This window comes from Diceros bicornis, chromosome 5 (genome assembly GCF_020826845.1).
Source record: "Diceros bicornis minor isolate mBicDic1 chromosome 5, mDicBic1.mat.cur, whole genome shotgun sequence".
NCBI classification, from domain to species: Eukaryota; Metazoa; Chordata; class Mammalia; order Perissodactyla; family Rhinocerotidae; genus Diceros; species Diceros bicornis.
Genome location: NC_080744.1, coordinates 47087208 through 47108562, shown reverse-complemented (window position 1 = coordinate 47108562; position 21355 = coordinate 47087208). Strand labels below are relative to the sequence as shown.

General features: G+C 37.0%; 1 protein-coding gene across 1 annotated transcript in view; it reads right to left on the bottom strand.

The window, feature by feature from the left end:
• Window positions 1–637: 637 nt before the first annotated feature.
• Window positions 638–21355, bottom strand: part of AP4E1 (adaptor related protein complex 4 subunit epsilon 1) — a 55661-nt gene continuing 34943 nt past the window's right edge. Inside the window, exons 16-21 of the mRNA XM_058541571.1 lie at window positions 16529–16652; window positions 12236–12494; window positions 8569–9123; window positions 7285–7472; window positions 5152–5309; window positions 638–3808 (exon numbers count right to left, since the gene is read on the bottom strand). Of these exons, the coding sequence (XP_058397554.1) occupies window positions 3648–3808; window positions 5152–5309; window positions 7285–7472; window positions 8569–9123; window positions 12236–12494; window positions 16529–16652 (1445 nt within the window). The 3' untranslated portion in view covers window positions 638–3647. The remainder of the gene's footprint in view (window positions 3809–5151; window positions 5310–7284; window positions 7473–8568; window positions 9124–12235; window positions 12495–16528; window positions 16653–21355) is intronic.

Sequence of the window (21355 nt, the reverse complement as noted above, 5' to 3'; positions counted from 1 at the left end):
CCTGGCCCATTTGGCTGCAGGGCACCTCTCTCTTCAAGTGCTGCCTTCTTTTCAATTACTGCAGTGGGTGTGGTGCATTTAAACCTCCTTTACGTTCAGCGCCCCAAAGAAGGGGCTTCAAGTCTCAGAACTTTTTTCCTGCTATACATTATAGCCAACAAGAGGCATAAATCAGTGAAATTTAAACGCCATTTCTGATCTAGCTTCGTGTTTTAGAATACACAATGCAGAGATAGCCAGGGGACTCAGAGTCTTTGGTCACTAAGTCTCCATCTGACTTACTATGTTTCCTGCATCTTGAGGCAGCTGTAAGGAAACGGCATTATAAAACAGAACACTCTGCTTTGAATACTCTGGTCAGGCTAGGATAAAAGCAGGGGATATGGACAGGCACTCAAGGACCAAACCACACTCTAACCTATCTGAAGCCCACAAAGTTCTCTCTGAACATCACATGGAACCGCAGTATCTTTACTTTTAACCAATTAGACCAGATTCTTTGGGGCTACAATGAGTAAATTACTCTTTTCATCCCATACCAATTGCTTCTGCTCTTTTTAGCTAATGTTTATCAAATTACTGAATAGTATTACTTATTATTCAGCTATTTAGATAATAAAGAATATATAGACCAAAGAACAGTACAGATCACTTTGTATTTATTACATGTTTAACTGAATCTTTTCAAATTACAGAATTCAACTCCAAAATAAGGTAATTAACGCCTGTTAAGTTGTTATTCACTTGCATTTTTCACTCCTAAAATTTTAACACAGCAAAACACCTTAAAGACATGTGAATAGCTTCAGTGCACTTTCAGTGGCTCTCAATCATGAGAAAAAGACATTTATCCGTGAAAAATAAGACAAACAGCTCAATATTTTAAAATATTATTGACGTGAAATAAAACAAAGGAAAAAATAAAATACTGCCTTTTCACCACCACTGTTTTGGTAGATGGTAGTAGAATCTCGTTTCAAACACTGCTCCTCTGCAGAGCATGTGCTGGGCTTGGCAGGCGTGGCACATTAGCACCTGACAGCTGCTCAGCTTCCATCCGCAGTTTCTTAGAATGACCCTTCCCTGGAGCCCACTTTCCCCTGAGCCTGATCTGCCTGCCTCCACAGGGACTATTCTGGTGGGAGCCTGATCCTTCTTCCTCCACCTGCTCGTAAGGCTTTCCCGTCTGCCCTTTACTCTCCCCTAGATCCCCACTTGCTGCCACCTGCACTCCCAGCAAAGACGCCCAGCACAGAACTCACACAGCTGAGTATCCCCGCACAGCTCTCACTCGAGAGGTTGCCCCTTCACTTGACTAAATTATGTCTGTAAGGTAAAGAGACGATCTACCCACAAAAATCATTCTCCCTACTTTATAGTCACATCTCCTACAATGCAAAAAAGGTTGGTGATGCCCAATTTAGAACTTAAAACATTGACTTAGTTTAGGCAGTATAGATACTGCTCTGAAGTGCTTTAAAATCTACTCTTTCCTATTATTGTTGTTTGTTTTTAAAACCACAAAAATATAAAAATTGTAAACACTCTACTAAACATTTCAGTAGAAACCCTGTTACCCCACTTTTTATTTAGTGGGTTCAGAGAGCACAAAAGTGACACCGTGTCCCCTTTGGCAGACCCAAAATCACGCTCCCAGCCCTAACCCTTAACCTGCCATTACACACCTCCCACCATTAGACAGCTCTGTAGGCCGAGCACGCCTCTCGTGACAACTGCTGCTGCCACTCAGGAGCAGCCTTGTAACAAAGCAGCACAGCAGCTCACTGTAATCTCTCCCAGACAGCTGTCCCTCTGCTTGCTGGGCACTTTACATCTACTGCTCCACACTAGACCCACACTCGTGAACCACGCAAACACGTGGAAGTAAGGACACAAAAAACTGGAGCACCTCCTTTGCTACACGCTGCATTCCTCCGCAAAGTGAGAGGGCACGTCCTATCTCTGTCAGAGTAACAGCAGAATCAGGTGGGATGGGGGGTGCTGCCGACAGAAGTAGGAAGAAAGAGGAAGCTGATGAGTTCAGCCACAGTGTCTAGCACACCCCCCCAGACAGCACATTCCCGTCACCATGACACTGCCGGGAGCTTGAGGATGAATCTGATCTTCTATTCAAAAGGAGAAACCTACACAGGAAATTCCAGTCACTTTTCATTGCTGTTGTAGCAAGGTTTTACTGTATGTTTTTAAAAGCATAAAATTAATGAGGTCTTACATTTTTTTTTAATGAATAACTTAAAAAATAGTTTAAAAAATACTGCTTTTGTTTTTAGGGAGGAATACGCTAGACATGAATGACTAATGAAATCTATCAGCTCTGGGGAACCCCCTTAGCATCTTTATCAGATATGATTAATGAGATAACCTAAAACCAGAATTCTACACCTCGGTGATAAACAGTACCAATTAACCAGAGTATTAACTGCAATGACTTAAAACTGTATTACCTGAATAGTCTTCATGGTGAAGTATCAGAAAAAGTGAAATAATAAATATTTTCCACAGCACCGTAAGGTTTTATAAAATACTATTTCAGTTTTTAACCTTAATGTACAATCTCAAGATTCTGGTCCATCATTCATATTGGGCTTAACCTCTTCTTCTACTGATAACAGTTCTGACAGAGGCCATATGGGCACAACTATCACATGAAAATGATGTATTTTACTGAAGAACCTGTATGGTATACTTATGTTTCTGTTGTATGCACCGAGTACTAGTGGATTCAAAGGCCAGGAAAGACAGTTTTGCCATTTATACTCTAATCACAAATTTTAATTTACCAAAAGGACTTAAGTGGTAACTGACTAAGATACTTGCCATAACCAAAAAGTCCTTTTACATCTATTTGCATTAGTACTGTGTGCTTTTATGGGTTTTGTTTCTGTATGATATTTTGTAATTGGCTCTAAGTTTTTAAAGTAAGTTTTTAAAATAAAATAAGTGATTCACTTTGAATTTTAAAAATAAATGCAAGTGGAAAACAGACAAATTTTGTAGCCAAATTATCTGCAGTTATGTGTAACAAGTTATCTGCAATAAAGACCATATCACAGATTGAATCTCCCCAATATCCAGCATGCTCCTGGATCTCTTGAACGGTTAGTGTGTGCTGTGCCAACTTAGTTCAACACTGATACTTAGTTTCAACATAACTGAAAGTAATGACTTGCCTACCAAAAAGCATACACTGCATTCCAAAGCCAGATATGAATTAGGTTTGGGATTATCAGTTCCATGTCTCCCCTCCATTAATGCAGAGAACTGAGACTTGGCTTTACTACAAATCAGCTAGCACTAGAGTAAATCTGCTATAAAATTATTTATAACAAAATAAATATTTTCAGTCCCTCACACTAAGTGATATAGAAATCATTAGCAGTTTATAATATTAGCTTAGGTCACTTTTTTGGGACCCAAACAAACTGTACAATCCTGAGTAAAAGGTTAGGGATACAGTTTCTTGGGGATCCTTCTTGATCAAGAATCACAAAGAAAACACATAAAACCACAACTTGTAATAATCCCCATTTTCACTAGAAGTACCATGAGTTCTTTTTACTTTGGTAAATAAGTTTATCTATGTAAACCATTCATTTTGATGGAGTAAAATATAAACACAACTTCTGCTAGGATCCCTCCATCACCTTTTGACACTGATACAGTAAATAGTCAGGAAGAGTAGAGCAGGAGGATCTGAACCACAAGGCTAACATGTCACCGTGAACTCGGAAATGCAGCAGGCAGGGGATGCATGGGAGCAGCTGACAGGCCAATAGCCCTTCATTGCCTACAACAAAACAAAAATTAAAAATTCTTTAATATAAAAGGACTTCAACAGACATTTCTCCAAAGAAGTATACAAACGGCCAAAAAGCACATGAAGATATTCAACATCACAGATCATTAAAACAATACCAACCAACCCACAATGAGACACTACTTCACACCCATTAGGATGGCAATTATCAAAATAAATAAACATAAAAGTGTTGGGGAGGATATGGAGAAACTGGAACCCTTGTGCATTGCTGGTGGGAATATAAATGGTACCCTTGCTGTGGAAAATGATATGACAACTTCTCCAAAAACTAAGTATAGAATTACCATATAATCCAGTAATTCTACTTCTGAGTATATAACCAAAAGAATTGAAAGCAGGGACTCCAACACAGATATCTATAAACCCATATTCAGAACAGCAATATTCACAATAGCCAAAAGGTGGAAGCAAACCAAGTGTCCATCGACAGACGAATGGAAAAACAAAATGCGGTATATTCATACAATGGAAAAATATTCAGGTTTAAAAAGGAAGGAAATTTTGACACATGCTACAACATGGATGAACCTTGAAGACATTATGTTAAGTGAAATAAGCCAGTCACAAATGAATAAACATTGTATGATTCCACTTATATGAGGTACCCAGAGTACTCAAATTCACAGAGACAGAAAGTGGAATGGTGGTTGTCAGGGGCTGGAGAGGGAGAAGGAATGGGCAGTTAGTGTTTAATGGGTACAGAGTTTTAGTCAGGGAAGAGGAAAAAGTTCTGGAGATGATAATGGTGATGGTTGTACAACATGAATGTACTTACTGCCACTAAACTGTACACTCAAAAATGGTTAAAATGGTAAATTTTATTACGTACAGTTTACCACAAAAAAAAAATTCTTTAATAAAGTCTGAACAACACATTTATCTGAAAGATACTCATAACAAGAAATATAGCTCTAAGAAATATGACACTTATGAGTTGATTTGTGGGGGGGGCAGCCCAGTGGCACAAGCAGTTAATTGTGCGCCCTCTGCTGCGGCAGCCCAGGATTCGCCGGTTCGGATCCCGGGCGCGCACTGACGCACTGCTTGTTAAGCCATGCTGTGGCAGCGTCCCATATAAAAGAAAAAAGTGGAGGAAGATGGGCACGGATGTTAGCCCAGGGCCAGTATTCCTCAGCAAAAAAGAGGAAGATTGGCATCGGATGTTAGCCCAGGGCTGGTCTTCCTCACACACACACACACACACACACACACACACACACACACACACACACACACACGAGTTGATTTGTGTTCTGATTGTGAGAAAGCCCCTATAGACATAGGATTGCCTTTTCAATAATTCTACAAACCTATGATGTCAACAACATGAAGTCTTAGTTTCTGTTGCAGGGTCTTTAGGGCAGAAGGCAGAGAGGCTTGAGATTCTGACATCTTTACATTTTGCTTTACATCATTGGCGAAGGATAACCAGAGTTTGCCAAAGTCTTCAGTTGAGATTTTTAAAGGTCTAAAAATAATATTTAAAATTAGATTTATGTCAAAAAGAATGAAAAGATTCTACACAAACAAATACATTTCAAATGACTCATGGGAATAAAAAAATCATTGTAAATCTGGGTCCCATAAAATTTATGTTTTTAAACCAAATAGAATTAGAATGCTTACCATCATCCTCCAAGCTGATGAAAATACTGAAGGCAGGAGATGTTATTAAAGAGCAAATGTCTTTTCAATAAATCACCCAGTTCTCCCTTTCTGAGTATTAGTCATTTCAGTAAAATTTTACCAAGTAACTTCATGAAACATTCAAATATAATATAAAACTTTTCTTCCAGGTATACTTTGGATTTGGGGATAATGAGACACTCTATCAAAGTCACATACAAGAGTATGAATACAAAGACCCACACCTCAAGTAAATTATACCAAGAGAAAGGATCTTAACAGATGTACTTGTTTTTCTTTTTTGTACTGCGTTTATCATGTGTAGATAGCAACATTTTTTTTTAATTATTTTATTGAGGTCATACTGGCTTATAACTGTGTAAATTTCAGGTGTACATTATTATATATCAGTCTCTGTATAGACAGCATCGTGTTCACCACCAATACTCTAGTTTTTTACCCAGCAAACACATGTATTTCAACAGCGGTTCATGAGACTGAAGATCAAATAGTTAACAATGGGTATCTTGGAATGGGATTATAGGGAACTTTCATATGCTACTTATATTTTTCTATATTATTTGAATTTTTATAATAAGTATGTATTAATTTTATAATTAGTAAAAAATACTTTTTAAAGATACAGAAGATTTTATTAATATGCACAGAAGAACTGTTTGTGTTATATATATATTGTGCTTCTTCAGGTAACTTATGCTCACCATGGAATATACCTCCATAGTCACAGAATGCAAGGTTTCTGAAGGCTGGATTCTATCTTATACAGTGCCATGGGCATTAATATTCTTTGACAGATTGATAGACAAGTTCTTACTAAAAGACTTTAAAGACTGAGCAAAAATTATAGTAGTGTAACAAAACTGGATGTGTGGAGGTTAAAAAAATTTTACAGATATTCATTGGTATTCTGCATTCTTGGTTCAGGCAGCCTTCATTTTAAAAATTGTTTGAGGGGCTGGCCCAGCGGCATAGCGGTTAAGTTCGCGCAGTCCACTTTGGCAGCCCAGGGTTCACAGGTCTGGATCCCGGGCACAGACCTACACACCACTTATCAAGCCATGCTGCGGCGGAGTCCCAAATAAAGTAGAGCAAGATGGGCACAGATGTTAGCCCAGGGCCAATCTTCCTCAGCAAAAAAGAGGAGGACTGGCAACAGATGTTAGCTCAGAGCTAATCTTCCTCAAAAAATAAAAAAAAGTTTGAATACAGTACAATATATTCATAAGATTAAAGAAGAGCAGAAGAGTTAAGAGGTTGTTTTCAATTATTTTGGTAACACTGTACAGTGCCTAGTATAATGCTAAATACTGAATGTCTAATAAAAGTTTAATAACTTTGTTGAATAATTGTCTTACAGACCTCTAAAGCTTAATGAACAGATTTTATGAAAGAATTAATCAAATAAATGAAATACAAATGAGAGAAACTTTAAAAGCTTAAAAAAAAAAAGCCATGCAGAATCTTTGAAGTTATTTCAGTTTAAATATTACTTTAATATTACTTTCTCTCAGAAGGTTCCCAAGATCACTAAGCAACCCCAACCCAAACTGAGTCCCATATTATAATTGCTCATTGTACCCTTTACTTTCTCTTCATGGCACAATTATATATGCATTTATATGATTGTTCAATGTCTCCTCCCAAGACTGGACACTCTCTAAAGGTAGGAACTGCATCTAGTTTTGAATTGTTATACTTCCTAGCACCAAGCATAGTGCTTCTGCCCAGAGAAGAGGCCTAATAAATATTTGCTGAATGAATGAATAACTTGAATTAACATTCCAGAAAATATTTACCTAATGAAATCTAATAGTGATAAGTTTACTGAAAATTCAAGCTGAACAGGAGTATCCATCATTTGATAATTTATGAAACCAGAAAGACTCTCTTCTGTAAAAGGCTTTTCCATCTGCACACTATATTGAAAGTCTTTGGTGTTTTCTGCTTCTGTTATAGGCAAGCAGCATCCAGCTTGCTCAGTGATCTGTAAATAAAAGTAATACAAGTACACAAGAAGAGATCAATACAGACTATAACATGAATACCAATTTTCTACTTAATTGAAGTGGTACAAAAACGTACTATTATGAGATGTTAATAACCAACCACATTATGAAGATGACTGACAACTTTACTTGAGAAAAATTCACTAGCACAGATAACTAAGAAATAAGTACACAAGTCAAGATTATGTAACAAATGGCATTACAATGAAAACGGTAAAATTTAACAACAAAAAAAGGTTATTAAACTTTAGTCTTGTGGCTCTCAATCATAGCTAGCACCAGATTTTGAAAGCTAGGAGAGTTAGAAATAAATAGATAAATACAGGTGTCTTCCGTTCTCATTTTCCTCCCTTACTCAAGTTCTGGTGGCAGAGCCCAGCAAGTGGGTTTTGTTTTGCTTTGTCTTGTTAGGTTCCACAAGTGATTCTAATGCACACCTAGAGTCAGGAATTTGTGTCCTGGGTAGGCCCTGGTAACATCCCATTCAACATATTCTAGCTCACAGAAGAAACTGGGTCAGTTTTGTGGAATACTGATCTACTGGTCAAATCTCATTATAACTTCGCCAAGGACACCCACACAATAATGCAATTAGCATATTTCCAGAAATCACAATGGCAGTCTCTTGAAGCTAGGGAAGAAACAGAATTGATGCCTGAGCACTCAGTATAGTACAGAGGCACATACTATTCATATCTTCATTTTAAATGGGAGGAAACAGGCACAGAGCAGTTACGTAACTTAGCCATGTAACACAGCTCAAAAGCAGCAGATGCAAGATTCAAAGCCGCGCAGTCGGAGTCAAGAGCCCACATTCTTAACTACTGTGCTCTGCTGAAACCCACTTTATATTTATGGCCTTCCCCAATACAATCTTTATTATGTTTCCTTGTCTCTTTTGAATAATTCATCCCTACTCAAAATAAAAAAATCTGTCACACCTTTTACTTCTTTTCCTAAAGAGTGAAGAAGGATATGGAAGAAATTTATAAACCATTAGAAGAGCCAACAGCAGAAACACTAAGTAAGCATTGTCCATTTAAGGCAGAAATAATGAACCATTTATTGCCTTACCTTGAAATTTTCTGCAGGAGCAATTTCTAAGTTAGCACTTTTTAATTCTGAACCACTCTTATTAGAAACTGACCAGACCATCAATAAACAATCATCTTTCCAAATCTTGTAAGAAGTCACTGATATGGTTTCATTATTACAGACCTCCATAAGATCTGAATGCATGTGTTCAGGAGTTTCTTCCAACAAAGAAGAAACTAAAGAGATTTCACTGGCAACTGAGGCTGCAGTGGACTGAAGAGGGTGAAAAACTTCCATGTTATTATCAGCAAACAAAGAAGGTGGAGCCAGCCTGCAATTTGAGAGTTTTTCAACCAAGGGCAATTCTGTCAGTGACTCAGAATCCAAAAGTTCTGAATTGAGAGAAAATTTCTTTAATTCTTTGTCTCCTCTATCCTGCAAATCATCCAAATAATAATCTTCATAAGTCACATTTGGAGAAGAACTAAAGGCAGAACAAGTCATATTAGGAGCAGTGGTTGTTTCTCCACTTTTGATTTCCTTGACTTTTGCTTTTCTTCTGAACTTGTGAGAGACAGTATCTGCTTTTCCTAGCTGCAAAAATAAAACATAATATAAAAAGAAACCACTCTACTAGTCATGAGTTTTAAACATTTTTCTATAATTTCAAATGAGCAATTTACTAACTCGCTAAGGTTTTATCTATAAAACATAGATTAACAAAGAATCAGAGATGAATAAAATGTTAAGCCCTAAAATTCTGACAGCTACATAACTTTGAACTATTAGCTAAATCTTACTTCTCATTAAAAACACATAAAATCAGAAAAAGAAATAAGGTCAAAAAGTCAATTGTGAACAATTCTAAAAACTTGTTAGATTTCAGAATACTAGAGTACAAATTAAAAAGTGAGAAACCTAGCCATTTTTTGAGTTTCCAGAGTTGTCCTGTAGAAGCTAAGATACCCTTAAATACAGGAATGGCTCAAATTCTGGTTCAGTAATCCATAATATGATTTCATGGCTTGTGAGTCAATAAACAGGGAAGAAAAATCGATTTTACCTCAAGAATCAGCTGGCAGTAGTTGACTGGAACACACAGCAGAAAAGAATTCTGTCTAGTGATGTTTGCTACAGACTCAGGAGGCAGGAAGGGCAAATTTGCCACCCTTGAGCCAACCCTCCTGAGGAATGGTCTACGAATCTATGTAAGAAGACTGATGGCTCAAGTGTCCCCTTGCCTCACAAAGTTCTGTCTAGACCAGTGCAGCAGACTGGTATTACTCTAAGCTCATGTCTCTAGCCTCCTGGGGGCTTTCACACTGTACGGCCACCCTTCACATGATTCTAGTTAACCAGAATTCTAGTTCCCTTTTCATACCCTCTCATTCCCTCAAGTCCCAACATCTCTTCCAACTCTCAGCAGATGAGTTTGCCTCCTACCTTTCAATTCAGAAGTCCAAACTAGAACTAAAACTCTATTAACACAAAAATGAAAACAAGTGAAGGAGGGGGAAAAGTGGGTGAAGGACTTCCATTTCCAGTGCCCATGGGATTCGAACTAGACTTATATTAGACTGCTCAATATTGTTCCTCAGGTCACTGATGCTCTGGATTTGCCATTTGTTTGGTTTTTTTGTTTTGTCTTTTCTTTCTTTCTGTATTTCATTTTGGATAGTTTCTATTACTTTGTCTTCAAGTTGAATGATCTTTTCTTCTGCAATGTCTAATCTGCTATTGATCAGAAGCTACACAAGCCAGAAAACACAGGACTGACATCTTTGTTAAACCAGTTAAAGAAAACAGTCAACCTAGAATTCATTACTCAGAGAAAATGTCTTGTAAAAATGAAGGTAAAATAAAAGGCGAAGGTGGGGGGTAAAAACAACCTTGCCCCTTACAGTGAACTATGTAAAACAAATTAACTCAAAATGGACCACAGACCTAAAAATAAAAGATAGTTAAAATGAAATACATCAATGTAGCCTTGATCCATGTAATTGAGAACCTTAAACATTAGAAAAATTGTAAGGGAATAGGATCGCTGGAGAAAAACAGCCATCTAAAAGACGGAGCATATCCACTCAGTGCCAATCCTGTGTGCTCTGCCCTAGTGACAGATGAAAAGTTGGGGTTGAGGGGAGAGAGGATACATGCTAATTTTATTAATCATTTGCTTCCCCTCCTTTCTGCATGATGCCTTCTGAGTTACAACACAGTTCCTCACAGAATTCAGAGTCCCATAAAACAGGGAAATACACTCCCCTTTTTTTAAAAAAACTATTCTAGTAATAGCTGAGGGGAAAAGAAAAATATAAGGGGTAACCCAAATGGATTCAGCGTAACTTAAATAGAAAAACTTCTTAATTATATTTCTGATTTCAAGCCCACTACAAAAAAGTTTGATAATTAATTTGTCACCCTCAATGTTCTCTGGAGAAAGACTAACTGAAAGCTATGCACTTTGCTCAGAAGCAGGAATCCTTCAATGCCAGCAATGAGGTTCACAAATCAGGGCTCCATAAGCCTGGGCGCACTCTGACCTGGGTGAGCTCTGATGGCTGAGAACTTGCCCCAGCAGTGCCAGAGCATCCACTGGCACCTTCACCACAGCCTGCTGGAACAACTCAAAGACCCAAGATCAGTCACTTTGCTGCTGAACTGCAAATGCTGACTGAGACAGCATTAAGATACGTTACTTACAAATACTTTTAGGCTGAATTTGTTTTTTCTTAGAAGAGAATATCAAGTCTGACAGAAACTGGGTCTGGAAAACACAGAGATACAGGCAGAGTATAGCCTAGAGTCTGGCCTAGTGTTGACAGAAATGGAGGGAAAATCCCCCCAAGGGAGAAGAAGGATGAAAGAACTGGGCTGATGCAAAACCGAAGAAAATGCAGCTCTAGTCACAGTTTTGTTCTAGGTAGGTTCATCAGCCCATCGAACAGTAAATTACAAGGAATTCTCAGATGCTCAAAAACAGCACCTGTCCTTCACTCCAATTTTTCACTCTTTTACTGAGAACAATATATCAGCATAAAAAGTTTTGAAAATCATCATAACTGTAATGCCTGAATATAATTTTCACTTTTGTGTAATTCCTTTCAGTCTCAACACACTTTTCTCTTAACAGTAATAAACAAGGTGTAAATAAAACTTTATATTCTGCTTTTTGCGCCTAATACATCATAAGTATCTTTTTATTTTACAATGCAGTATTTATCAATTTTAATGGCTGGGTAATATTCTGAGCTAATATAATTTATGTACCCATTCTCCTACTGTTAGACATGTAAATTGATTCCTGTTTTTCACTGTTAAAAATGCCATTTTGAGAAGAACTTTTTCCATAGACATATCAACATTGTTCAACTATTATTACTGACAAGGAGTCATTAAGCCTCCTTTCCACCAAGATCTGTCCTACGGCACCCACAGGGGTGAGAATACCCATGGTCATATTTGGAACTGTATTTGGACCTTGACCCTTGTCCTAGCTGACTGGACTAAAAAGAACACCTGACTCGAGCTGAGCCATCAGATTTCCCCTTTCAAGAATATAAAAGGTGTGTCGCTGGTGGCTCTGGAGCTGGGGAAGCCACTTCCCACCACGTGTATAAACGACAGCAAAGAGCTTTTGTAGAGCCAATTTTTTTGTACAAAACAGGGGACACAGATTCTCAGGGTAATATAACCGATTACTTACCAAATTGATTGTACTTTCTGATCCGAGCCCAACAAATAATGATGATGCCAACAGCTGCTTTTCTTTCTCCTCTTTAGATTGGGTGAGGACTTGAGATTGATCCTTTTTTGTTACAGTTTGATCTGCATTCTCCATTTTCATACTTTCTTGAGGTACAGGTGAAGCTTCAGTTTCATCACCAGTTTTGCTTTCCTTCTTGGGAAGATAGCCCTCTTTCCCCCACAATTTCTTTATACCTTCTAGTTTCAAGCTATTTGTCCTAAGGAGATTGATAATAAAATCTGGTCAATTTAAATAACTGCTAAATAGTTACTTTCTTGAGGCATTTTTTAAAACATATCATTGCCATGGTTTTTTACAAACAGCTTTCACATTATATCCTATAGGCCAGCAGTAAAACCTAGATCTCTAGATTTTATTTTAGTTATAGCCAACCTCCCTCCACCCTTCAGCCAAAGGATTTAAGGCAACAAAACTCTAGACTTAGTTAAAAATTTCAGATCATTTAACTTTCATTTAGTTGCTTGAATAAGTTGTCTAAAAATAGAACTACTGTAAATCAGATCCTTTCCCCCATTGATTTTTCAAAAATATCTTATCTTTAATTCTGAATGCATTACAGATCAGAAACGACTCAAGTTTCTGAGCTATAATCACTCAACAAAGGAATTAACCCTACATAGTCACTAAACCCTAAAAATTCACTAAATAAAACACTATTGAAAGCAAAAGAAATCATTCAAATCCACTACTATGTGTAAATTTACCTTTAATCCAAAAGGTTTTCTTAATGTGAACACTAGCTAGATTTTCAACTATTATAAATGTAATTTTATTAAAATGAAATAAGGTTTGATCTATAAAAGAAAACACTAATATTTCTGGAAAAAGCATGAAGGTTAAGAGTTTTTATACCTGAGTTGAAGAAGAATTAAAGCAGTGATTAGAATTTGAACTCACCTACTATTGTCCCAAAAGTTACACCTGCGAATCTGGAGTGACTAATATAGTCATAAGTGCAGGCTGAAACAGCCAAAGACTGCCTCTATTGTTTTCATATAAGAACTACGTGTCCTTGGCACTTGACTCATTTAAGCAACCCTGTCATAATCCAAAATAGCATTTTTAAAATTTGTACTATAAGATAGGCAGCAGATCATGAGATGAATCTAAAAGAAAGACTCAGAAATATCCACACTGATTATTATTCTCTTCTAATTTATTGGAATAATGAACAATTTGACTTTCTATACTATGCCAGAAACAAAAACAGGTAGTTATACTTCATACTGAGTGAAGAACTGATGCTATTAAGTACTAATTGGCTGAAAGAAAATCTGAATATTAATAAAGAACACCCTACAGGGAATTAGTCCATTCCTCCTCAATCAATTTTACTTCGGAATGTTTCTTTATAAATATCTTCATTTCTCCCTTTCTTTCAGGTACCAAAAGAGTTTTCTAAAAAGTTTTTAAAAAAACAAAAACTGTTAGTTATCTATCAAACCTCTTAGAAGAAAACTGATTGTCCTTGCATGAGCAGATCCAAAAGTAGTCATGGGAACCACTAAAATGATCCCTGGCATCTCTAGGATGCTCAACAGCAGCAACTAAAAGGGATACACAGAAGGATTACAGTGTTCCTGTAACCCTGTTTACCAAAACATATCCTTTAATTATTAAGGAAAAAAAAAAGCAGCTCCCCAAGTTTCACTAATAAATGATTCAACTATTAGTTTAACAAAAAAAAGGCAGGTGTAGTAGACACTGGGATGCTCCATCTAGATCCCCCTTCGATGAAGGACTTCTTGCCCCAGCTGTTGGGAGTGCAGCCCCCTCAGGAATTGCCTCAGCTGCAGAGGGCCACCTCACCCGAGATCACACCCCTTCCCGGGGCAGCCCACATTCAGTGACTGATGAACAGAAGTACAGAGTCCTGGCCACCCATTTTGGCCCAACTCAGGACAACTGTGAAGGGCCATTCTAGCTTTAGAGCTCCCCATAGGGTTGGCAGAAGCTGACAATAGCACTGCATCGCATCTTAACTTCTCCCTCTGCCCAAACCTGCTTCTTTCCCCTTCCTGCCACAGGTGTTGATCCCAAGGGCACTCCTTAATATTCTACCTGCTAAATTCCACCACAGAATGCGCTTCCCAGGGAACCCAACCCACAACAACAGGAAAAACGGGAAAGGGGAGGAAAAATAAGCCTAAAAGGAGCTTCCAGCTACTTTAAAGATTTTTCTGGCTTATTTCATCTGCATACATGCCTATTATCAACATAAATTTTCTTGTCATGCATTACATATAGACAGCCTAAAAAGCAGGAAAATACATGAGAGAGCAGCATAAGGCCATTTCATACACAAAATACACTACTTTATGATATAAAACACATGGTAAAAGAATTTTTTTAAACATGAGTCATCTTTGCCTGGATTTTGACAATGATAATATAATTCATGGTTTTATATGGTATACCTTTGTAATGTTTTTAATCAGACCATTCAAACACAGATGTAAATTTGGCCAAGCAATCTTCAAAAGATTAGGGATATACTTTAATCCAGCTCTAGGAATTCCTTTTTGAGGTAGGGTGCTGCCCCGTAATAGGGCTTAAAGTAAGAAATTCTAAATTGGGCTTGCTACTACTTTATTCTCAGTTTACCAAAGACTACAGAAGAGCAACTGTCTCCTCTCTAAAGCTAATTCACCTTGCCAATTACCACACAGGTTCCTAATATGAAATATGTGTAAGCTGTGGTCCTCTTTGGAAAGAAATTTTAAATTCATCCTTCATGCTCCATTTCATGATAATACAGCATATGTATAACTCCTTAGCAGCTCTGCCAAATGTCACTTCTCTGAGAGTAGTACATGTATATGTATAGGATTTATAAGGCCTTATCAAGTCGCCCAGATCCTAGTTCAATACCAAAAAACCAGATGCTGTCACCTGTTGTGCAGGTAAAAGGAACTGTCTAAGCTTCCTTCCTGGGTTTGGAGCGTTCCTGTCTCTCCTTCCCTTGCCCCTCTGCTCTGTTCCATTTGGGGCACTGAATTGCTCTCACCTCGACCATCACATGCCCACAAACCATATCTGCTCCTCATGCTTGGAATACCACAATCAAATGTTTGGGAAAGAAAAAGGTGTCAACAGGGCAGGAAAAAAAAGACTAAGAAAGAGAATTTGAACTTATTTCATTCGACATATCATTTTACATTCCTCATAATCTGTGTGTCATTCATCTAATAAATACTTCCTATAACCATCTCATTGGAAGACTGACAAATGCAAAGATGAGCATAAAATAAGAAAACTACCTCCTTAATGAACACATGAGAACTCAAAATTCAAATGGCATCTTTCAAAGTTGACACCTTTTTGAGATTTTATCACATTTATTCCAACCATGCTGCCATTTCTCAAAACATATTTAACTCTTTTAGAAAAAGCTCCTTCACAAACAAGAAAGCCATTTTCATTACTTTATGTCATATCAGTACAGTATTGACCAAAGTTATCCAGATTGATCACTAATTTTACCTGGTAAACTCAGCTTTTGGATAATGATGGCAATGACAATGATTATTAATAATAGCAGCTACTATTTATCAATCATTTACTATGTACTGAGTTGTATGAGGCAATTTATATTCATTATCTCATTTTATTAACTTAATCATGTTACTAAAATTTATTTATTTATATTTCCAAAATCAAAATCTACCTAAAAAGGATGAAGATTTGGCTGTATGTAAGATATTTAGGAAAACATATCACCAATTTTCTAGGTGGTTGGAAAGAAGCTCTGAAAGCATTTTGAGCAAAGTGTAGAGCTTCCTCAAGTGAAGTCAGTCTCCTTATTTTACGTTCATCTCTGTACTGTCAATCTTCCAATAAGGTGGTTATAAGAAGTAGATTATGAGGAATGTAAAATGATATGCTGAATACTCACCTGGGTATATAAGTTCTGATATATTTCTTTAAAAAATGTATATATATAGATGTGTATGTGTATGTATATATATTTATACACACATACATAAAATATGCAGTAATAACACACACATCATTACTATGTGTAAGCTTGTATATATCCTATGCTGTCTTGGAAGTAAGCAAGCTCTCTTAAAGTACAAGGACAGACTATACAGTATCAACATCTGAAGGCCAATAAATAGAAACAACTGAAACAACAGCCCACGCGGAATTTAGCTTTCAGGAACTCTTCTACATTTAAAGACATTTAAACACTCCCATGTTCTCAATTTTAATAAGAAAGGAACTTACTCTTTCAGCCCTGTCTCTGCACTATTCCCAGATATATCTGAACCAAGAGAAATGCCAGCTGGAGATTGTCGTCCAGTGAAGCCAGATGAAGAAAAGGAGAGTCCATATGGTTCAAAATTGAGAACTAGAATTTTAAAACAATAACAGAGGTTCATATTTAAAACAAAGCAAAAATTATGGGAAAAAAGCAAAAATTATCAAAGTTACCATTCACTACTGAAGTAAAATAATCGAAGACTAGAATCAGTGACAATTTTTAAACTGGAAGGAACTTTGGAGACCATATAATCAAATATTTATTATAATAATAATAATAATAAAGTAGCTATCATTTACTGAACGTCTACTACAGTCTTCATACTATTAGTTGATCAAAGACAAACAGTCCTTCATTTTTATCTTTTTACCTCCCTTAGAAGCTAAAAAAGGATTCAATTACGAAACACAACTGATAAAACCAGGTGTACTGAAAAGTTGCTGCCTTCACGCAAAAATGTCTAATGAGCTATGAATGAAGAGAGGACCATGTTTTTGCTTAACAAAATGCTCTTAGGCACATTCCTGTACCAAATGGACTGATCGAGCCCTCGATGTGAAATCTCTCTTACTGACAAAGAACAAGGTTTACTTAGGTTCAGATTCCTTTGAGTCTATATACCCAAATGAATTCAACCAGAGCCATGAAAATTCATACTGTTACTGTGGTAGAGCAGATGCCAATAACCATTCTCCTCTTCTTTCTAAGTAATAGAACCCTCCATTCTTAGCTGGGTACATGACCACCAAGAAAAGAGATGACATTTCCAGACTCCTTTGCCATGTGACTGAGTTCTGGCCAATGAAATTATGCACGCATTTTGTGAGCAATTTCTGGAAGGAATCCTCCTGAAAGAAAAAACATCTTTCTTCTCTCCTATCCTCTTTTATATTCATGAGGCCATCATCAAACCTAGGCTGCCTAGTTCTGGATTTCTTTAACGGGAAAGAGCAATAACCATCTGCCTTGTATAGGCCCCACTTTGTTTGTTTTCTAATATGCTATTTAACTAAACCTAATCTAACTGGTACATTTATCTTTTTGGACTGTCTGGATTATAATACAAAGGATCTTCTTAAATCACAAAAAGTATCTTAGAAAATATAAATGTGAACTTCTGTAATTATTATCCTCATTTTACAAATGACAAAACTGTGGCAAAGAGTTTGCCATGAACATACCCAAGATTACAAAGATAGAAAATGATAGAGCCGATAAAAAATTGGATACTCTGGTTCCAGAGCTGCACTCTCAACTATTATATTATACTGCCTCCTCCCAAGGAAACAGCACCTAATCCTAAGAGTACTAAATAAATACTTGTTTGTTAGCTAAATGAATGATACAGAAGAGGAATCAATGTGCAGTAGAAAAAAATAATGGGCTAGTTAATAATCAAGAGAATTGAGTTGTTAATGTAGGTCACATGTTAACTAGGTGTATGAACTAGACCTTAATTTCTTTATAAAGTGAAGGGTTCAGACTAGATCAGCAGTTTCCAAATGCTGATTTGATAACCAGGATCAAGCTGACTTCATGGAATCGCCCATGGACCTTTTTATAAATACAGCCAAACTTCCAGAGATTCAGGTACAGAAGGTATAGGAGCAGGGTTCAAAAATCTGTATCATTTTTAAAAACTCTCTTTGTGATTCTGATTCATAATCATGTTTGGAAACCACTTGTCTAAATCTTTCTAAGGTTCTTTTCAGCTAGAATATCCTCTCTTTTTAAGCTTTTCAATCATCTAGTTTGACCTTCTATCCCATATTGGCCTCTTTCTAATAGTATCTGTGACAGTCAGTCATCCAGCCTCTGCATTAACACTTACAGTAACAGTGACTAGCTCAAGAAATGTCTCCTATGCACAAGTAAAGACAAAGACTTTAGCGGCCGGCCCCGTGGCGTAGTGGTTAAGTGCGCCCGCTCTGCTGTTGGCAGCCCGGGTTCGGATCCCGGGCGCGCACTGATGCACCGCTTGTCAGGCCATGCTGTGGCGGCATCCCATATAAAGTAGAGGAAGATGGGCACGGATGTTAGCCCAGGGCCAGTCTTCCTCAGCAAAAGAGGAGGATTGGCATGGATGTTAGCTCAGGGCTGATCTTCCTCACAAAAAAAAAAGACAAAGAGCTTAAGGCAAGGAGCAACTAAAGATAAAGAGTTTAAGCAAAGAGCAGAAAGAATTCAAAATTAGAGGTAGGGAGTTTGAAAGTAGAGAGAAAAAGACTAGACATGGAAAGGGACAGTATCTGGAAAACAGTGAGATGAAATCTGATCCTGAGACAAAAGAATTAAAAATTGTCATTGAAGGAAGGTCTGGAAAGGCTTGAGAATGAAGTTCAAACCACATTATTTTCATTCTTTAGTGAAAATTTCCCAAGATCCTTACAGAGATGAATGACTAGAAGGGTCAAAGATTTTTAGGAGTTAACTAGATGTGCAAGAGCTGTGCGTGTGGGGAGCTGGAGGAGAATAGTAGTATGCGGAAGGAGTCAGGAGAAGGAAGAAGATGGCCAAACTGCAATTTAATGAATACAAAGAAGTTAACCAGATGAAGAATGAGGGCAAAGGGCAATTCATGCAGAAAAGAAAACATGAGCTAGAGGCAGAGAGAGTCTTTGGGAGTTATGAGTTATTGAAAGTAATCCAGGTGAGAGATAAAATATAAACCATCCCGGGAATTAGTAATTCGATATTTAACCTGTTGGCATCCTTCATGACTATATAAGCACACGTCTTCCTTATCTTACCTTGTACTGCAGTTCTTTTATACCTTGATCACTTGGCTATACTTCTCTGACCATCCCCAGCTGTTATTTTTTTAATTTTATTTTTTGAGAGACTGACAATCTCAACTTGACTTGGTTTTCTAAAAGCCATGGTTTTGTAGACAGGAGATTACACTGCTATTTCCCTTTACTACTTCTGATTTTATCCAACACTGAGGCTACAATATACTCAAATAATGTTTTAATAGTAATCCACACTGATGCCTAAATGCTTTTCCTGAGTGGGAACTGGTAACAAAAATTTGTTTCCCACCATCCCATCTATTTTTGCCAATTCCTCTAAGTATCATTCATAAAAGTAGCATTTAACTACAACTCTCTGAAAATGTTTTACAAAAATCTCAAGTAAGATCCCTATCAGAACTGACTGATACTTGAACTGATTGATACTTCCAGAATTAACAACTTTTTAGGCAGTAAATACTTATTTTTTCCCCTAGTCTTTATCTTCTAATAGCCAGTCCAATTCTAAGACATATAATTTTATAACATTCCTCAAGTATTTATTAAGCACTTGCTATGTCCTCTTAACTGATTTTCTCTTCCATGATATAACAGAAATTATATCTCCTAAGCTTATCTTAGTTATATCTCCTAAGTCATATCTTCTAAGCTCATGAAATTTCAATTTACTTTAGAGAACTTTTGAAAAATAGATTTGGGAGGAGAGGGGAAGAGCCTAATTTGAGAGCTTAAAGCCCATTTATAATGATGGTTCTACGGAAAAAAATGTACTTGGGAAAGGAATGCATTAGCTTGGGGAATTCCAGGGCTATCTATTATATTTTCGTCAGCCAATTAACTTATTTTAAGAATGAAGACAAGCAGTGCCAGGAATTAGGCTCCTTGTCCTACCTCCCCTTCCCTACCCTACCCTTGAATTGCAACAATAGCAACTGACAGCCCCCAGACATTTGAAAATAACGAAATATGGCAATTGGACCATGTCTCCCACTCCAGAACTCCAAATTTTCACTCCATGCCCTGGATGTCATAAGGCCTCTACATGCACTACAGTCACAGGTCGGGCAATTGTAATTCAAAACTTTATTTTTTCCCCCACATATTCTATCAATATATGAGGAGTTAATGGGAAGGAAACTGATTACCCTTTGAAAGAAAACTGAATTTTCCAGGCCATTAGGTATCACTGTGCTAAATAATATGTCAAAAATCTTAAAAGAACAAATACTTCTGCAAAAAGATAACATCATGCCTATTATTAGTGTTTATACCTTTTGGTCTCATTTTAGGATCAACTATTTAGTTGTCTTCATATGCCTAGCAGAAAGCCTGGAAAATAAGTCCTCAACAAAATCATTAAATGATGAATAGAAAAAAAAGACCTTTCAACATTGAACTTTTCAGTATTAACATTGTGAACTCCTATATAGATAATATGCAGTGGTCTCCCCTTATTCATATACATACTTCCCATCCACCATCCAAATATCTCAATTATTTTCTCTCTATCAAAATCATGACAGAAGTCTTCCCCTGACAGGCTACATTTTTTAAATGTAAAGTTATGCTTTCCTTTCTTAGCTTTCCTAATTTCACTGATCAGATATTTTGCCAGAGGAAGCAGTCTAAAATACTTAAGATACACATGACTGCTCAGAATGAAAATGAAACTCACTAGTCCAGAGTAACCAGAGTTTTTTCTGAAACTTTTCCACAGATACACTCACACTAATATCTGTCAGCCCTCTAGCACAGTGACCAACATAATAATTCCACCTTCACGTTCTTTCAAAATTCCAGGATGTCTGTCATAGCTTAGGCACTTATGTATACAGAGCCTATGACTTTGGCAATACCTCTAGGCTAACTTTTTTCTTCTGGGTATCCAAAAAACCTAGTCAGGGTAAATAAGCCACAAGCAGATTTAAAGGATTATAAAAGTAAATATCCTCAGTTATTTACTTACATGACTATAATATCTGTTGCATTAAAAAATGATGTCCCTACAATCTAGTTTATTATACACCCATGAAATAT